General features: G+C 42.0%; 1 protein-coding gene across 1 annotated transcript in view; it reads right to left on the reverse strand.

The window, feature by feature from the left end:
* The window catches only part of BARD1 (BRCA1 associated RING domain 1), a 58,063-nt gene extending 41,661 nt beyond the window's left edge, over positions 1 to 16,402 (reverse strand). Inside the window, exons 1-4 of the mRNA XM_064452111.1 lie at positions 16,193 to 16,402; positions 16,040 to 16,096; positions 12,261 to 12,406; positions 4,487 to 5,487 (exon numbers count right to left, since the gene is read on the reverse strand). Of these exons, the coding sequence (XP_064308181.1) occupies positions 4,487 to 5,487; positions 12,261 to 12,406; positions 16,040 to 16,096; positions 16,193 to 16,356 (1,368 nt within the window). The 5' untranslated portion in view covers positions 16,357 to 16,402. The remainder of the gene's footprint in view (positions 1 to 4,486; positions 5,488 to 12,260; positions 12,407 to 16,039; positions 16,097 to 16,192) is intronic.
* Positions 16,403 to 21,022: the final 4,620 nt, after the last annotated feature.

Here is a 21,022-nt window from a genome sequence, read left to right on the forward strand (position 1 = left end):
CCAGTGTTCCTTCTCTCTTTCTTCAGACTAAGTAGATGCTCTGCACAGATGCAATTTCTTCTTTCATCAGAACAGGAACAACTCTAATTGCTTTTAATTTGAAGTATAAAAATCAAAACCTTTTCTCAGCTACCTCCCAACCACTCCTTTAAAACAGTGTGGCTGTTGCCATGGTCCTCTGCTATCCTGTTGCATTGCAGTTTGCTATTCCTCTTCCCCGAATCCATAGTGGAAGCGATTCCACACTGCGAACTGCCCCATCATCTCCCTTGTCAATGCAGAAGCAGCAAAGGCACAACCAAGACCTGAAATGCTGTACCAAGAGACTATTATTTTTTTTCTCTCCATAGTAGATTTAAGACTCTACTAACTAGTGAAGTAGTACTGTGCTGCATTTTTAATTGCCACTTAAGAGCTAGCCCTGTGAACATCTTGTTATTCTACTGTAAAAAAATTCCCTGTGTGGAAGGGCTGTTGATCGGGCAATTTCCCACCAGCCTAGAATACTAGGACTGCAACAGGTCACATTCTGTATTGTGACTAATTGGAAATTTTACTTTTAATGACAAGGAGGAAGATAAACGTGACTGCTGTTTGCTATGGGAAAAGCTGCATTTTATTAGTTTAACTCAGCATTAAGTACATCCACACTAGAACCTTTCTTAAGAACCATTTTGATTTCAGTAAGTTAATAACTAGTAGCAGAATCATTTAAAACAGCAAAATACACTTAATTTTAACGCCTGACAATGTTGTTTATTATCTCATTTAAATAAGAAAAAAGAGAGAACTCAATTAGCTTTAATTAAATTCAGGGTATTAGACCCTAACAGCTAATGAAAATAGATTTATTTTTATAATTAATGAAGTCCCAGAGAATTAGACTTTATTTTACTTTGAGGGGAAGGTGGCAGCTATAAGTCTGTTTCCCATCACGCACAAGGAAAAACATTACTGGCTGTGGAAAGAATAAGATTTTTAAAAAAAAAATCACCTATAAAACAAAACTGGAAGAGAAATACTTCTTCCAGAAGCAGAAAAAGTGACAGGGCTATTTTGTAGAACGAACAAACAAAAAAACCCACAACAAGAATATGCAAATATACATACAGTATAAAGCCAGTATTTTTCAAAACCAGCTTCTTTGAGAACACATTTTCCTATAGCTGGGTTCCTACAGCTCAGGAGAGTGATCTAGAAACATACAGGTTATACAAAAGATACTTGCATGCAAAAAAACCCAATGCATTTTCTTGCAATTGCCACACATCCCCAGCAGATTCATGGCAATTAATCACTACTACTTCTTGCTCATGCTTCACAAAGTAAAGTGTTAGCAAAATCCATGACCAATAGTTCTCTGAAAGACCATGTCCTCACATCATGCTGACTTGAGCAACTTAGTCTTAATCCACTTTGACATGCACTAGTATCTGTGCCAACATTTACTGGCTACCGGCGGATGCAGCATCTTCTTAGGAATGCCGTAATATAACCATTATTAAGCTATATGACAAGAACAAAGAACACCACAAATGAAAGGAAATCATCTGTATAACCTTCTACAGATGAGGATCTGAGGTTCAGAAACAGTAAAACAACTCTCTCAGAGCTGCATTGGAAGCATAGTAGCTAGAAACAGATACACATGCAAGTAAACTAAGACCATAACCAAAAGACCACTCTCCTTGCCTTATTTTAATTACCTTTAAAAGAGAGTGGTAACTTTGAGATGACCCTGACGCCCTACATAGTTACACAAGCTTTTACTAATGAGCACACCAACACAAATGGGATTGACGAATTAAAACCACAGCAGAAGTCATGAGGATCAGAAGCAACTTCCCATTTTCACTCAATAATCATAAACATTAAAAGACACCAAAATGAATTCACACATAGGACTGAAAAAAAGCATTCATGTGTCTGCCCACCCCACTGCCTGCCCTACAGCTGGAGGTCAATCTTTGAGCCCACTGAAATAGCCCCATCCCTTTCTCAGAGGGCTGTACCAATGTCAACAAGCAGCACCAGCTACACTACTAACCTCAGATAGACAAAAAGAATGAAGAAGTTTTGGATATAGCACCAATTGTTTAATTTTTACTCATTTATCTTCAAAATTCTTCACAATGAAAAAACCACGATTGGCATACCACTGTTTACTCCAAATCTCACAATAAGTACCAGACATATTGCTGGAAACCACACCTGTGTGAAAGTTTGTCAAGGTAGACTGATTTTTTTTTAGAACCAGTCAGTAATAATAGTATTCCTTACTGATGCCCAAAAATCATGGAAGGATATAGGACATGATAATTGGTAAACAGGGCTTTAATAAAGAGGAATATACAGGTCTTATGATCATAGAATCATTAAGGTTGGAAAAGACCTCTAAGCTCATCAGGTCCAACCATCAACCCAATACCACCATGCCTCCTAAACCATGTCCCGAAGCGCCACATTTTTTGTCAACCCATTTTTTGAATGAAAACATGGATTTTTGAACACAAGATGATGAGAGGTAACAAGATATCTATCCTTTAAAGCTCAAGTCCTGTGAGGACATTTCATTTTCTCCTCCCTAGTTCTGTATTAACAGCATCAAGTAAGATATTTGAACTCAGTTCAGCTGCCACTTCCATTTAAAAACCACCTCATGCAGGAGTGGCTTATTAGAACATCTTTGAAGAGCACAGTGTTATTTATCAAGAAAATCCTTTGCCTCGATAAATCTAAGTGCTGCATAAACGTCAGGATGCTTACAGGTGAATCAATTCTACCAGTATAGGCAGTTTATTAACCATTCAGTCTTACTACCTCATGATTCAGCACAAAGTATATTTAAGTTGTACATGGCCTGGCACATCAGTCCCACAAGAATATAAGGCTCTACTGGACACTGGTGCACAGTGTGCCCTAATGCCATGCTATTTGGCCCAGGTGTCTGAGATTGTTCAAAAATGGGTCCTGTTGTTTCACTCAGTTCTTTCTGGGGTGCCATGTCACCATAAGATCTCGTCAGCTGGGACAGAGTTAATTTTCTTCACAGTAGCCAATATGGGGCTATGTTTTGGAGTTGTGCTAAAAAAACTGCTGGTAATACAGAGATGTTTTAGTTACTGCTGAGTCATGCTTACATTAGTCAAGGACTTTTTCAGCTTCCCATGCTCTGCCGGGGTGCAAGAAGCTGGGATGGGACACAGCTGGGACAGCTGACCCCAACTGACCCAAGGGATATCCCACACCATATGATGTCATGCTCTGGATATAAACTGGGGGAAGAAGGAGGAAGGGGAGGACGTTCAGAGTGATGACGTTTGTCTTCCCAAGTAACTGTTACGCATGATGGAGCCCTGCTTTCCTGGACATGGCTGAACACCTGCCTGCCCATGGGAAGGAGTGAATGAATTCCTTGTTTTGCTTTGCTTGTGCACACAGCTTTTGCATTACCTATCAAACTGTTATCTCACCTCAGCAGTTTTCTCACTTTTATTCTTCTGATTCTCTCCCCCATCCCACTGGGGGGAGTGAGCAAGTGGCTGGGTGGGGCTTAGTTGGCAGCTGGGCTTAAACCAAAACAAATTGGCCAAACTACAAACTCTTTGAAATGAACTCTCAGAAGAGAGCTGCCATATTAGTGCATCTGATGCGTTTGACCGTAAGCATTCAACTCACTCTACCCACATGCAGCTTCTACATAGTAATAGGGAAGGACAGCCCTTGCAAAGAGCAATGCCATGAAGTACTAACACAGCAGGAACTGGCTAACATCAAAATGAGTGACAGCTGTCATTACAAGAGTAACACTGATTCTACATAAAAGTGAAGTCTACTGAGAACATCCCAGCTCTCTCCTAATTCTGCCTTCTCCACTATCTGTGAGGATAGCATGCTCAGAGCATAGGGCTCAGCATGGCAATCATAGGGTGCAGCATTTCACTCCTCTTGAGGCAACACTTGCATCAGATGGAAGATCTCAAAGATTATGAAATAGTTCACCTCAGTTGAGGTTGCATAGTTATCTTTATGTAGGTAATTCAGATCTCACCCTAGCTGAGTTACCAGAACAAGTTAAACTGATCAAGTTCACTCGGTGAGATCTGAAATACTTAGCTAAACTCCTTATGACAAATCAGAGACAGTTTTCTGGCACATTTGCCAGAAATTTTTGACACATTATGACACATAGGCCAAAATATTTGAATGCGTATCACTTCCTAGAAGTCATAGGTATAACTGACAGTGGAGTACACTGAGTTTCTCAAGTATAACCACCTTTGATCATTCCAATACTCATTTCTTTATGAAATCAGAGAATCATGTTTGAAACTCCCCAATAAACACAGAAGATGACAATGACAAGATGAGATTCCCCCATCCAGAAATAGGATGTACAGAAGTAACCGCTTTCTAGGATATTTGTAATACAACACTGTCTTTTTAAACCCCAGTTTGAAGCTGAACTAGAAGATGATGGTCCTACCTTGATGGAAGCAACATGGAGCAAAGTCTCTCCTTTGTAATTTCTTCTGGCAATTGTGTTACCACCAGGGGACTTCAACACAGAAGGACTGTGTGGTATTCCTACTTGATTACAAGTCTTAGAAGTAGATGGGGTAAGGGGAGATTTTGAAAGTGAAGGACTATTTATTGCTTGAAAGGCTGCAGAGCTTCTTGTCTTCATTATGGTGTCAGTGAGTTTCGATACAGAGGAAGAAGTCTGAACTGGTGTCTTGTGTTCAGTCTCTGGGGAGACAGGGCAGCCCTGAGGTAACTCCTCTGTGCAATCTGTCTGCCTGCCTGACTTGCCAGTAATGCTCCTCTCAGTTCTTCTTGGTCTTTTTGACTGAGAAGTAACTGGAAGTCCAGATTGTTCACTTCCACGTTTTAAAGGCATAGGTTCATTTCCTATTGACAGCAATGTGTCTGTAGCAGAATTTTTTTCCTTGCTGACTTGTGCAGAGCACGCAACCTCACAGTTACCTCTCTTCTCTGAGGATTTTACCTGTGGCAGTATTTCCACATTCTCTGTATTTTTGCTAGAGTCAGCTTCCGTTACAGATTCCTGCTGAAGTGTCTCTTCAGGGCTACTTGGTTCCGGAGTGCACAGGACTACTGGTTGACTGCAGATGGTCACACACTTTTCCTTGAGAGTCTTCTCCTCAACTCCTCCTTTCTGCTCAGGCTTCTCTAAGCTCCACACTTTGTTAATGTCTGCTAGATGTTTCTTCTTCACCTTCTTAGTCTGTCTCTGTGTTGGCTTTTTTGTCAGGTTGGAAGGCTTTTCGTGAGGAGGGGAAGGAAAGAAATCATAAATTGAAGCTGTGTCTTGACAAAGGTCATCACTTTTAGTCTCAGGCTGACTCTTGCTCAGGACACATCGTATCTTCCTACTTCTTGGGCTGAACCACATTTTTATCTGTTCCTTCTTAGCCTTTTTACCAAAGTCTGAGTCAGTTGGTGCAGATTTATCTTCTGTTGAATCTAAATGTATCAGGGAAGAGGAAAAATAATTTACAGAGTACTCTTCAGTAGAAGATTGCAAAGAAAAGAGATCAGTGTAACTACTGTAACAACTGATAAAGTGCTACTAAATACAACCTATGAGTGTCTTCATTTCTTCTGAAGACACGAACGTAATGGCACATGGCATTCGACTTCAGAGTTCCCAGTGCACCTACAGCTATCCACTAGGCAAGCAAGCACCCTGGTAGAGAAATGTCCTGAATAGTCTGGGTTTACAATGCAGCATGTGCATAGAAGATTTCTGACCAAATTACAGAGAGGAGAGAAGCTGGTTCTCTCACTGGGTCTTCCTTGGAAATAGGTTTAACAAAGTAGTCTGTGCATACACAAAAGAGCACAGAAACAATTTTGTAAAAAGATATTACAGTTCATCTGAAGATGAACAGGAAGAATAACTGCAAGCAAGCAAAAATAACATCCTTATATGAATTTTGAACATTCCTGAGAAATTTTGATTGATTCCACAGATATAGCAGATGAATCAGAGACATATACAGAGAATCTGTAAGTAATTGTGTCCTGCCATTTGATCCTTTACCCCTTGGTAGTAAATAGTTCCAAGGAAGCCAAACATTTTGATCATCTCAAACATTTCTTTAAAAATATGCAGTGAAGCAATTTTAAGTGCCATTATACAGCATATTACAAATCAATAACCAAGATGATGGAGGAATATAATGTACTCCAAGTGCGTGAAATAACAGTTGAGAACAAGGACTATCAATGATGTCCTCAATGGCTTAAGAAAAAGTTAAGGAGCATAAAGTGACCTCTAAATTAGACACTAATTTGACAACAACTCTTTCAGTGCAAAAGAACTATATCAGATTTTTTTAATACAAATTTCTTCTTGGAAACCTAAGTTGGTTTAGATTATTTGGACAAGTCCTCCAAATGCACAGCTCATTTTTTCTGTTGCCTCCAACCTCAGGGACTAAATTACCATTCACAAAAGTCCAGCGATTTATAGCAATCACTCACAAAACCAGTATTAATTTTGCCTAGTGAGGCAAGTAGGTTATTATTATTTTTAAAAAGAACTAAGGCCGAGATTAGTGGGGTTTTTTTAAATATTCTTGAAATAAACTATACTGAGTCTCAATTATTAAAAGTGAAAGAGAGACACTCACTGCAACAATGTATTACTTTCACTTCAGTGCATTAACTTTCTACAGGTAATTTGTCTTCTCCATACCTTCTCTTCTATTTTTGGTGTTAGTAACTATAGTCTGTTTCCAACAGCAAACTGTGATAAAATCACATAGCAGACAAACTAGTCCCAATCCCTCAGCCACAAAAAATAAGTTTGAAATGTCACTTAAAACAGAACCACATAGATAGTAATTCAACACCAAAATAGACATTTGCAGTTTTCTTCTAAAGCAATTTTTCAAGGTTAAATATTTCCTCAATCTTGATTTAAATTACCCTACTTAGCCCTTGAATTAAAATATGCCAGATATTAGGAGATTTAGCTAGAGGAATATGTAAGGCATCAGACCAAAAGTGTCTTTAAGAACACAGCTTGAGGCTAGCTACTCAGTCATTTAGGTATCTCAAGATAATTATCAAGCACAGCACTGCAGCTATTTGGTTTTCCAGTAGGGCTGAGCTTGGTGCAAACAGGAAGAAAAGCACTGAAATTGAGACTGAAATCTCATAACTAGCTAGCCTTCAGAAAGATACCATATCCAATTTCATTCTGACAATAACATCTAAAAAAAGGAAAAGCTTGATTGCAAACAGATGCAAAATATAAAAGTTACTACATACTTGTCTTGCCTTCACTGTTTACACAACTAGCAGATTTCCTTCTAAAATATTTACCTTGCTAGAGCTATCAGTCATCTCCAAGTAAAGAGCAAGAATAAAATCAGCTTGCATAAATAATTTGTGCGACAATTTTGTGATGGCCAGAATTCTTTTTGATGTGTAAGCACAGTAAGACTTTAAAGTCCAAGTGACAAATTCAATCAAAGGCACTGTCCTTCAGAATTAGGATCTAAAGCAGCATAACACAATTAAGTATTTACACTGGAAGCTATGTATATACCACTTCTGGCAGAAAGAAAGCTTGTGAAAAATCAGCCATAAGGGTTCTTAAACTGATCTGTTCATTACTGGTTGCTCAGCAGGGACTTACTAGTCAGGTTATTAAAAACCTGTTGAAAAGACACCAAATAAATACTTTCCCAGGATTATTTTTCCTCACATGCAACTACTTTAGGTGTAAAAGAGTATGTTGCATGTTTTAGATCTGGGAGGCACTCATGGAACATGATTAAAAGGCCACGCGCACTGTGAAAAAGATCTGTCACATTGAGAGGCCACCCATGGACGACGCCCAGGGTACCCCCATCGCCTACTGGGGAAGAAACCGCAATTTCTGGCAGGGTGTGTGCTCTCTCATCAATTCTTCAATAACTCCATCCTTTGGATTACTCTGTAGCTAAGATCAACTTTATCTGAGTAGTTCTGCAGAGCATCTGCTAAACGTTATTCTTAGACTCTGCGGCTCCTTTCCTACACTTTCAAAGCGTAAAAGGTAGGGAGTAGAAGTAATAAGGACAAACGGCCAATCTACCCTCCCTGAAAATCTAATCCTTTGGTGGACCCAGAGCTGTGAGAGGCAGGGAGAGAGATGACACACAGTGCTAATATGTAAATGGTAATTTATATAAAGAGGTTATTATCTAGTAGATAAGTGCATTCAGTTAAACTGCCTTCATAGAAAATTGCTTATAGAAAAATTGATCCAAAGGAATTCTTTGCTGTTGCCAAGTTGGAAGCCAGAGCTTGCATCGAAACAGGAATGAAAAAATTACTATATATGATAGATGGTTTGTCTTTTTAATACATAAGATGTATCCTCCCAAATTTTTAGAGATGCACTGGAACAAGGTAAATCAGTAAAGCAAGCCTTACTAATTCTAGATTTTAAGCATCTGCAATAGTGTCAAGACTATCCATGATAACAGTATTAGAATCAGCCTATAATAAATGCAGTAAACCTGTTAATTAATAAACGTATTTAATTAATAAATGCAGTTACCTATTAAACATAACATTCATATACACACTATATTAAGTGAATTCTTCCTAAATTACTTATTTGCACATAATAAGGACAAGTTGCTTAATGCTGACATTTAATACAGTTGAATTTAAGTGTTAAAGGGTTGACAGACAAAAATATTAGGAGACACACAACACCTTGCAACTAGAGAGCTACATCTCCAAGTTCTGCTGTAGCGCAATAACAGGCTAGAGCAGGAAAAAAAGGAGCAATTAGAAAATGTGGTTTAGCTATCATTAATCTGCATCAAAGGAATATAATGATGCACATTGTGTGCCTTTCAAATTATTCTCTATTATTGGTTTCAGAACAGAAGTTGAGAAATCTCTTTGACAAACTAGTCCCTTATTAAAAATCAAAGGGAAGTGCTTTGGTACCATCTGTGCAACATTAGTGCCTTCACTGAAGAATGATTATTTTGCAAGTTAAGTATTCAATGGGGGGGGGGGAAGGGAGAAATTCCAGCTATTCAAAAACTCATCTTTAGCTATTATGAAAAAATGTCATAGCATATATGAAATGCAATATAATCTATTACAACAGGAGTTCAAAGTCTTTCCCTCTATATCAGTAAATGTGAAACTAAATTATGATACTATAAAGGCTAATCAAAAGTTAATCTCTCCTACTGTCCACCAGCATCATCATTTATCTTAGGAAGCTTTGACCAACACCTGCAAGGTCTAGCTCTGTATGAGAAGAGGGGAGGCAGGCATGCTGTTTGACTGGGTTAGAGTGAACCAGATTATGTTAGAAAGAATAAGATAAAATCATCTATAAATGATCGCTGTGAAAATTTACAACAATCTCTTCTTTTTAAAGAACATCACACAGAAAAATCTGATGAAGTATTTTGAAATTCACTTTCAAAGTCATTACTGTAAATCAACCTTCTTCACCTCCCATATACTATATACACTATGTCCATGATTCAACAAGCTCTTACTAATTGCCCACCTATGAAGACTATCATCCCAATTCTCAAGATGTCTTGGACTCTGCAACACTAAAGCTAAAGATTTTGAGTTGCAGACATCCCACCTATGAAGCCTGCCAGCCAGATAGCTTCCCCTTACCTCATAAAAGTGTGACACTAGGCAGTGAAAAGGTCAGACAGCTCTCCTCACCTTGCCACAGATTAAGGATATAACATCTCTAATAAGTGAATTTATTTTGAGATTCAGCATTTGGAACCTACAGTTTGCATCTTCTAGCCAGTTTCAGGTTCACTGTTTACCAATTCCCCTTCAGTTGCCTCGTACTAGTCTGTAGTGTCATTTGCTGAGCTTCCCTTTTAATTTAAAGGGAAGTATTAGCTGTTTTGCACAGTCTTTCCTGAATTACTTGCTACTACTTCTTAGAACACACATGGTGTTTAGCGAACAGCTATTCTTATCCCAGCAGAGCAAAAAGTGAGATCCCTCTCATATCTACTGCAGAACCTTGGGGTACAGGGATTTTTACACTTGAAATATTCAACACACAAGCTTAACCCTATCCTTTTCACAGTAGTTCTGCGGGGTTTTTTTTTAAAGACAACACACAACTTCCTGTGTTCACTAGGTCTGACGTAGATTAAAAATATGTGTAGTAAGATATATTTGCATTAGAAACTTCAGCATGAACAAGGATCTCAAACAGAAGCCTTGAGACAAGCCACAATTGTCTTAAACCAAAGCATATAAAACAAATATGCAAAAGGGATATAAACCAGATATATGGAAAGATTCTTTTTTCAACCGTTTCTCTTCCTTTCTTCCACAGAAAGATTGATATTTTTTTTTGGTTTGTTTCCTTTACCGGAACATAAAATACAATTTCTGACTTTCTAACAAAAAAGAAATTAAACTATTGTTGACAGGAGCATGGCAGAATTACAGTGCCGTAGGAATATGAAAGCAACTCCTTAACAAGAGAAGCCCTGACTCTCCAAACTCAAACATATTTCACTTTGTACACATTAAGTTCAAGACATACATCTATGGGAGGTGACAGATTTGCCAGAGATGAATGACAAAACATCCTAAAGGATTTGCTCTCAAAATCTTTAAAGCTACAGCATCCAGTGATTTGCCACAGTACAACACATAATTGGCTGTCGACAGAGGTGTACTCATTTACTTGAGTATCCAAACCATTCCTGACAGTGATCTATCACAAGCTCAGGTTTCTTCCTTAACCTCAGTATGAAACATCCAAGAGGCCATTAATCCTTAGTCCAGGGCAAAGACTGCAAGTGATGGAAAGTAACGTCCCTCATCAGTTCCTAACTTTAGCTCCAAATAAAACACTCTTGTAAACTTCAGGTTTGTGTCTGATTTTAAGTTAAAACACAGAACGATAAAAAGAACCTCATTTTGTTCTGTGGTTTAACCACACCATGCAAACTTTATTTTAGAGGAACTATAAGATTAAATGTATTATGCAACGTCTACTACAGTGAAACAGATCAATTTGTAAAGTTAATCTATCTGTAAGAGTTCTCCAAAACATCTAAACAGTATCAGTGCTACCATACTGTATTTTAAAGGCTTTATTTATAGCATCACAAATAGCTCCTCTCAGAGATTCTCCTCCAACTGTTTTTAAAAGACTTCACCACTTAAAATGCCATCATCTACAGTTTCTATGTTCCAGAAGACAATCACCATAGGATTTTATATCTGTATAAAATGTATTCCATTACAGTTGGACAAAGGCTTCCAACCTCCTCACTTTAATGTATTTTGATGTCAATAAAGAGCTCCCCCATAAATGAACATGAAGGTGCCGATGGGATTAGGTTTAGAAAAGGAATCTTTAATTTAGACAAACATATTAGGAGGCAACAATGAACTTGTCAATTCTTCAATTACGTTTTCTGTATCTGACAGCTAAATGAATGTTTTCTAAAACCTGGTATTACATAAAAAGATCCTCCTTGGGCTCACAGAAGAGATATACATTCACCTACACTCATTTCACTTCCTTTTTTCCTACTTTGACAATCAGCCTCAAATTTGATAGAGAGATGAATTCCCAGAGTACGAACTCTGCAATCTTCTAGCACAGTCAGTAATGACAAAATTCCGTTGTAGCAGACTAGCAGATTGTTAGGGACCAGAAAATAAATGAGTTAAGAATTGCCTCCTTCCCCTTTTAAGCAAGGAACACGGACAGGTTTTTTCCATGTGCAAAAACCCTAAACTGAAAATTACTGGGACAGCATGCACACCTCAGTGCACAAATACACAAAAGGCAAGAGAATATACACATTAATCCTTTAACAGTGCCCCCATAAAGAAGTGTATACTGCAGTACATTACACATTTATGCTCCCCTCCCCTAGGAGCACAAGATATGACAACTTGTGCCCCTGGTTAGTGAAACTAATTGCCATGTGACTTGAGAATCTATCCCACTTTTGTCTAATTTTGGAACACAGATTATAATGAATTATGGACTAACCCACTCATGCAGATTTCATAGTAAAACAGGTTCAAAGAATAAGCAATCCACGCAGACAGTTCTCTTCAAACCAAATTTTCCACACATGATTCGGAACAGCCTTTCAGAATCTTAAGCAAGGCTGCACTGCTCATTCTCTATAAAGCTCATGAAATGAAACTGAGCGGTCTGGATTCAATGTCTGTCAGAGACCCAGGTTTGCTCTTACCTGAGGTGTCTGCACCCAGCAGATGCCGCAGTTTGCTGCAAAGCTGAACCATGTTATCTAGTTGACGGTTTATCTGTGCATCTTGCACCCAGGCTGGCACGTGGCACACTGGGCATTCGGTGCCAATACAGTCACCCACACAAGATCTGAAAGTCAAATGTAAAAATCCATTATCCAGCATAAGTTATCTACTGTAGTCACTATCAACCTTTTCACAGCCAAACTCTCAGCAAGATTCTCTTATTTTAGCATTGACAAACCACTATTGTAAAACCCACATGAGTTAGTCACAAATGCAGGGGAGGACATATCATAGCAAGCAACAAGCCATAATTAAGCAAGCCAAGTCCGGGGCCTTGTCAGGACGCTGCCATGAAAGACGTGGTTTCTTGTGACTCCCACAGACTCACATGGTGATCCAAATTTTCAAGGTATGCTAAAGCTCCATTGGTGTTTGTCGCCAGATAACAATTACGTTCAAACAGTTAAAACTCCACATTCTTTTACTCCTCAGCTAAAGGTAGGGCTATTCTTATGCAGCTGGCTATTTTTAAACAAGTGACAGAAAGCTAACCTGTAATGAACTATCATTTCTGGGTTTCCTACATGAAATTTTCTTTATATCAAGAACTTTCACCTGTCTGAACAGTTTTCTTTAAGAATACCCATGAGTATCTGCAGTTGTTTGGAGTATTCCATCACTTTTCTCTTTCAGAGCATTCATGTCAGGAGATGATCAAGGTGGAGTGGGGAACATATTTTCTTAGCAAAGGTCATGTAACACTTGTAGCTTCTTAGCAATACTACCTTCCCCATACAAGCCTAAAATCTTTTATTCATTTGATTAGTCCAGTGAGAGGACCATACAATTTGCCATTTGAACTGCAACATTCAAGGGCCACTGTTACTTCTCAATTCCAAACTATTCTATTAAATATGTTACAATTCCATTTACTCAAGACTGAACTAATTTCAAAAGTCTCTGTTATCGTACCACCACGTAGCATGCACAATTCCAGCCAACAGTATAAAATTAAATGTGAGCAGATCACATTAAGCTTTCAGAGGAACAGAACATAAGTAATATCAACGCACTGCTACCTGGCAAGGAGGATCAAAATCTATCCATCTAGACTCTAAACATATAGTCAGCTTGGAAGCTGACAGTCATACACCCCAAAATGAGTAGCATATATCAGTTAACAATACCAGACGTGCAAGTACGACCAGTTTTCATAGGAGAGTTATCTTCAGATCTGTTCTCTGCACCGGCATCTTCCCCTCCAACACCACACAAGCATCATGCCTTCAGTTAATTCCAAGACAGGAAATTTGGTATGTAAAAATTGCTGCTAGGTATGTTTTGTGCTTTAAACAGCTTGCTCTGAGCAGGCAAAGGACCTTGTGATTCATACTCTGCTATGATCGGGAGTCTGAAGTACAATTCTTGGCTCTGACACATCGTAGATGATATTGACAAATCACTTGGAGCAAAGATAAGAACCAACCAGGTCTCATTCTCTAGGGAAGCTGGCCTCAGGTCTCCCATGTCTGTAAAAGGTAGTGCAAAAGAAATGCAGAATGACATTTATACCACGGCATTTCCTAATTACTTCTAGCTGTTGGGTTTTTACAGTCATTATCCATTAACTATAACTAACTTAGTAGAGTTACTCACACAAAACTGCAGAAACTGATTTTAATAAATATCCCTGCCCACACTAAAACCCATGCTGATGGAGAACCAGTTACATTATGTGTGACCTGATTATTGCAGTTCATTAGTTTCACATATTTCGCTTCATATATTGGAAGCCAGCTCTGGCCATTCACCCCACTCCTTCCCAGGTATATTAATAAATGCCTGTCTGTAGCAATGGATCAGAATCAGTTCATGTTAGAATACTGCAGTTTTGATCAATGCCCTACCAAATTTGCTTGTAAAACAAATGAATCTAAATTTCCCTAGGTTTATTTAAAACAGTATCTGCTACCCAAGACTCAGTCATCAAAGGACACATTGAATTGATTACTAAAAGGTCAGGCATACAAAGGAGAAAAGATCAGGTATAACAATAACTTGGGCAAAGAAACTCTTCTGGAGTAAGAAATAGCTGTTAGTGAATGCTTAAGATTCCTATTGGCTATTCTTTCCAGCCTCGTCAATGCAAACTGCATCAACTTCTGATGTCTTGAAAATCTTTCTTAAAAAAAGAAAACTTCAGCAAACTGTGTGTGTTTGAAATGTATCACCTAGAATACACTGGGGTTATGCAAAAGAAAACCACATGACCTTGGATGCCCAACAATTGTTTATTAAGCCACTCTTATGCTACCCTCCAGCAATCTACACTACACTTGAGAAAAAAACATTATATCAGTTAGATATGAACAGATTTATAAATAACTTTTACAAGCTTCTGGGTGTTATTTTACCAAGTATGCTGCGGACAGGTAGTACAAATGGAAGAACTAACAAAAACTTTGCTTCAGACAGCAGAATCTTCTATAGCAATTAACGGCCAAAGCTGAGAAAGAACCCACATGTCTGGATAGAAAGAAATAATTTTTACATCTTTTAATACATCCAAACTGGAGAGGAAGAGATGCTGAGGGCGTCTGTCCCATAATCAGTTACTCCCTAAAAAGCAACAATATCTTTTGCTAGTATTTTACTCCTCAGGCCTTCAACACTTTAAGCTCCCGTTAGAAAGGTGCAGCTCAAGACAGGGAGCCAATACACAGCCATGAGGGAGGGAGGGGAGGGAGGGTTTTCCTCTGCTTTATTGACATAGTGACTACAGCATTAACAAGAGGCAAAGCTGAATATCTGGACTGGCTTACAAGCAGAGGTTAGAAAGTGTCCATCCTCTCCACTGTTACAACCATAAGATTCGAGTAGACAGCTCACATCTGTGCTGTGCAGAGAAACAAACCATTTAAGATATATGCCTGACCTTTTAACTCCCTGTATTTGCATACCATGAAAAGCAGTGACATACAGGACAGCCAGAAGGTTCCACCACCTTCCCCAAATGAGGCTGTGGGGCAGGAACATTTCAGAATCTGCAGTGAGTCATCCTAAGACAGGCCAAGTGACTACATCTCCTCAGACCTGCCTTGTTAGCAGGATGTTTCTAACTTAACTCAGGTTTTTTTTAACAGATTATCTGACAAACTGTAAGTAGAGGTACTCATGCTATCCCAGCATGTTCAGATGGACATGAATACAGAAACGGTTACAGTGGCAGATCTGAAGGAGCAAAGCCGTTAGCATAGCAGAAGGTCAAAGGAATGACAAGTAGCACCCAATCTCCTCAAGGAGAACAAAGTCCCCTTGGAAACAGGGAGCATCCTTTCCGGACTGCTCCTTTCAGTTTGTTTCGAAGGGAGAAAGAGGAAGGAGCTGGAGGTGACAGTAAGAACAGTTAGTTGTTTTCACCTCCTACCCAAGTAGGAGTGGACACCCCCCCTATCAGACTGAGGGTTGCCTTTACACCAGGCAAACATCCTGAAGCCCAAACCAGCACTCAGGAAGCCCGGCCTGCGCCCTAGCAAGCCAGACACCCGCCCCAGAGCAGCGAGCTGGACCCACTGGGGGACAGCAGCTCCCGCTTTCCTCTCCCCGGCCAGAAAGTACTCCCGGTGCCCCCCTCCCTCAGGCAGCAGCCCTTACTCCAAAGCACGGCGGCGAGGGGGGGGGCAAGGGGCGCCCCTCAGGGAGCCGGCGGCCGAAGGGGAGGCAGGGCGGCCGGGCCCCGGCGCACCACGCTACTTACAGGCAGAAGACGTGCTGGCACTGCCCCAGGGACACGGGCTCCCGCAGGACGCCGGCGCTGTGGGCAGAGGAAGGAGAAACGCGGTAGTTTTAACAGGCGCCTCCTTAAGGGCACAGCGACAGGGGCGTAACGGGGAGGGGGGGCATCCCTTACCAGCGGGAGCAGCTCAGCGCTCTCTCCAGCCGCCCCAGCGCGGCGCGGGTGCGGGCCCAGGGGGGGCCGGGCGGCGCCATGGGGGCGGCAGTGAGGGGCTGACCGCCCGGGGCCAGCTGGTTGCCGGAGCAGCCGCGCAGCGCTTCCCTCATTGCCTGCCGCATCGCTTCCCGCCGCCGCTCCGAATCCCCCGCCTGCCGCCACTGCGCAGGCGCCAGGGGCTGCGCGCCCGCCAGCGCGCATGCGCCTCGAGAGGGGCGGCTCGCTTCCCGCGCTTGGGGAGCGGGGCGGGGACGCGTGGAAAGGGGAGGGGCCACCCGTGAGGGGAAGGCTGAGGAGACTAGTGAGCTGGCTAGATGTCAGCGTGAAGTTGAGGGGTGAGCTACCTCAATAGCATCCGAATCGATCAAATACCCAAACCCGATGCGTCTGTATCATCTTTCCAGTATCTATCTATGCGGCATGAACACCTACGCAAAGGAGGCCTGAAGCGGGCGTCGCGGTGCCTCCTCCCCTCACACCCAGCACAGAGCGCAGGCAGGGCACCAGCCCTTTTCTGCCCCGACTTTAAAAATTTAATTTTCTTCCCCTCTCTTCCACCCGTCCACCAGCTTCAGTGTGACAGACATACTTCACCTGTCACCCTTATTGTGGGTTTCAAGGGTGGTTTTCTCCTCAGCTGTGCATCCAGCAGCACCTCAGGGTTCAGCCCAATCTCCCACTTTTTACAGTTGCTGTTTCTGAAGTAGTACTTCCATAGACGCAGCCCCTGCCTTCCCCATACAGTGTAATTACCGAACCACGTAAAGTAGTTATAGCAGGAATTTATCACTTTCAGGTACAAATACTCCTGGCCAAATAGAAGATCGAGCAGGAATGCCAGGAGCGATTTATAACAGGCTTACTGACATTTTGTATCGAGAAGCTCTGCTGGTGAATAAGCATCAAGCCATAAATCTCAGAGCACACATGATTAAAGCGAGCAAGTTATTCTTTGAGGGAACTTCATCATAAAAGGACACGGCAATGTTGAGCCACAAAATTTGGTTGGCAGCAGTCACAGAAAACAGATGTCAGTACTGGGTCCCAGCAGCCCGTCTGATATTTCAGTGGTGTTTCTTGTCCCATGTCTCCCTCCGTTTGCTTCCTGCAGGTGGATGGTTCCCCCTCGTCCCTGCTTGCCGGCTAGAAGTAAAATCAGCAAGACTGAGCAATGGCAGAGGGACTAATTTGACTGGCGGTGGCAACAGGGGCATTTTACACAGCTCTTTCCTCATCTAGAGAGAAGGACTTCTACTCAAATGAATGTTAAATCGGGGCTGAAAACATTTCTTAATAAGTTACCCTTGCCTCCCAAGAAGGAGGTTCTTCAGTTTTCAGGTTTCACACTCCTCTGCTTCAGAAGTTCGTTCCTGAACACTGGGGGTGTTCTAAATTGGGATTTTATTTTTTTTTTTCTTTATGGAAGGTTAAATGTTTATCTTTGCTACTAACATTAGGCAAAGGTGGAAGAATATCAACGCCACACAGGATGGGGTATCATAAAATCTCTCAGCTCCATTGATCGGAGAAATTTTGCTGCTGTCGTCCAGGACAAGCTGATGTGTCACCGGGTGAAATGCTGTCGTGCTGGTTTAAATGGTGGCATATTCAGCCTTTATTAAATCAGTGTCATTGTATCTCCTAACCTGCTTAACCCAGCAAACACCCTCTTGGCTTTCTCTGTCTTCATGAAAACTCTTGATCTTTATCCATGAGAAATGAAACCGTGGAGGTGTGTGGAGGGTCTGAAGGGTTAAACAACAGCCTGTCCTTTGCAGCTGACTCTGTCCTTGGAGAGTGGGGGCCTGAGACCTGAGGGAGAGGCATGGAGGTAGGCGTCCCCATCCACACACCGCCGGGTTTCACCAGCACAGGGAAGAGGGCTGTTTGTTGTCATCGACAGCATGGTAGCTGCTCCTGTGTGCTTGGATCCAGCTGTGAAAAGTGTGGTTGTATCTCTGTAATAGCCTGTTGTTTTCTAGTGCTCAGGAACACCCCCGCTGCATTAATAACACTGAGAGGTGTCCCCTTTGCTAAGGGCCTGTCACCCCTGACAGTGGGTATTGGCAGGCCCTCTGCCACGGAGGGAAGCAGCTCTGGGAAAGAAACAACACCCTCGGAGGTGACTATGGAAGTAAAACAAAACCAAATGCAAACAACACCTTGTTAAGAGACGGGTAGGCGTTGGACGCTCACAAATGGACAAGGGGACCCTCGCTCCCTTCCCAGGCCTGCAGGGGATGGAGCTGGGACAGGGACCTGCTCCCTCACACTGCTGAAACCAGGATAAACTCACAAAATAAGCTAAACCAGTCATTCGTCCCTTAAACATGAATAGTTGACAGATGCAACCTTAATATCCTACTCACCCTTACTTGGCCATTGTGTGCTTGTCTTGTGCTCCTAAAAAACAGTGCCCGTCCTCTCCCAGTGCACCAGGGTTACTGGAAGATAGCAAAAGGCTTTGCTGCTGAGATGATACTTTAATGCAATTTGAAGCATTCGGCGTGGGTTACAAACAACACTTGATCCATAGATCTCTTGAGTCAACCTGGCATTTATGTTCACAAAATATGAGATGCCGATATATACTGTACAGGACAATAAAACAGATAAGTACCTTGTCTTCCTTTCCTCCAGCTGAAATATGTTTAGCGTCCCTCTCAATAAATCTGTGTGTGTGCATGTCGTCTGCATTGTGCTGAGGCATTGTGTGCGAATTTACAAACATTTACAACTAAGTTAAGCTGAGGCAAAGCACTGCCCTGGGCAGCCAGCATCTAACAAATACTTGTGTTTGAGAAAGATGTAAAAGTTGTGTGATTCATTCTCCCTAATTTTATAAAGGTTAAGGAGTTGGCTTTCTTGGAAATCTAAGAAACGTCTTCCTCTGCAGTGAATTACTGCAACCAACTGCACAGTCACAAGCAAAAAGAATGACACAGAGAACGGGGGCAAGCAAGAAATATATCTCTAAATTTGGTTTATGCAGTATTTAAAATACAAGTAAAGCCATTCCAGGCAGTATAAGACCCACACACTTTAAAATAAATTTGTTGAGTGACAGAAAGCTAGTAAAACGGTTTCAGCAGTCGTGTGATATAGTGCGACAGTTGCGTTCGGTACGTGCATGAATCAGCTGCTCCGTACCCTGCCGAGGCAACGATCGTCTTTGCCATGCCAAACTGACAAAGTGATTTTCAAACAATGCAGGGCTTCGGAGTAAAACCTGTGCTGAAGTATGGGGCTCGGCTTCCCGGCTGATGAGTAAGGTAAAAAATCCTCATCTTCCTCGTGCTTCATTTCAAAGCGTTGCCCATCTGGTAAAGATCCTCTTATGTAAATACACCAGCACCTGATATTTTATTCATTAGCAAAGTTCCCCAGCTGTTTTCCAATAAATATACAATTATTACGTGATTCATCATGTAACGGTGAGGAGCGTGCAGAGGGAGGCAGTTCCCTCAAGTCTCACAAGTCAGTCATCTTCCTGGGGATTAAAAGAACCAAAGTGTCTGTGAAGGGGGGAGTCCCTATCCTCTCACCCACCCGAGCCCTGCCAGGGAAGGGTGCTCAGCTTGGACATGCTGAGCGCCGACAGCAAGCGACAGGACGGATCTGCTTCAGCAGAAGACTGAAAGAAGAAAGGGGAAGAGCAGCCTCACGCTTTGAATTCCCTCTTTCCCCAAACGTCTGAATCAAAGCCTTTAACAGGCTTAGTTTGCTCCTCGGGCCGCCCCTCTGGAGCCAAGTTTGCCGCACACCCAAAGCCCTGCGAGCTCACCGCGGTCTCAGAGGCATCGCGGTCTGCGGCGCTGACTTGGGGCCGCTGGGATCATGTGGCGCAGTAATTGGTTAGGGCCATTAGACTAGCAAGCTTTGAGATTTCAAACATTGAGGGATTTGATCCCCAAAAGGAAATAATAAAAAGAAGTCTATTACACTTTCAGACTAAGCAGTGCAGTCAGCATTGCATTACATGGCATTAAATTATTAGTCAAGTCTCGATAGCAGGAACATCTGCTGGTGTTAGACATGGCATTTTTAATTAAAGGCAGCAGCAGAGAAGCCTGTGGTTCATTGGTTCTGGTTTTGCTATGTGAATTGCTAAATCCAAAGGGCACTTGTACAAAAGATTTGGTCAGAGCACGTGCTTTGGACCGCGTGCTGCAGAAGCACAAGCGGAGGCAACAGGTAATTTGCACCTGCGTCCGCTGGGCCCATCACTCAAGTGAGAGCTTTCTGTGAATTCCCAGCTGGGTCAAAACTGTGAGGATTTTACAAAATTGAGATTACACTTCTGGTTTTTGCAGAAGAGGGAGAAGAGGGGTGTCTGACAGAAAGGCAAGTAACAGAGAAAAGCAAGCAGCAGAAAGCTCTGTGTCCAGCCATGCAGCTGGGGACCACGGGCAAACCTTTGCTTCAGCAGCAGCTGTTGCTCCCCTGCTCCTGGGGCTCCCCACCAGTGCCAAGGTGCAGGAATGGGTGGCACAGACCCTCCATATCAAATGGTGCCCCCTGGGAGTTTTACCTTCCAAAGGAATTAAGGTTTCAGCAGGGAATAATTGGCACTCCCTGTCAGCTTGCCCACTCAGACCCCTGGCTCTAAGCAGGTCAAGCAGGACCAAAAATCACCATCAGACATGGGCCAGGGATTCCAGCGTGGCTGGAAAATGCCCAAAGGCCCTGGCAGCATGGATGCATCGAAGAAATGCCTGTGTGGACAGAGCCGACAATGAAAAAAAGCCTTCTTGCCATCTTCCACCTTACCACCACCCCAACGCAGTC

This window comes from Phalacrocorax carbo, chromosome 5 (genome assembly GCF_963921805.1).
Source record: "Phalacrocorax carbo chromosome 5, bPhaCar2.1, whole genome shotgun sequence".
NCBI lineage: Eukaryota > Metazoa > Chordata > Aves > Suliformes > Phalacrocoracidae > Phalacrocorax > Phalacrocorax carbo.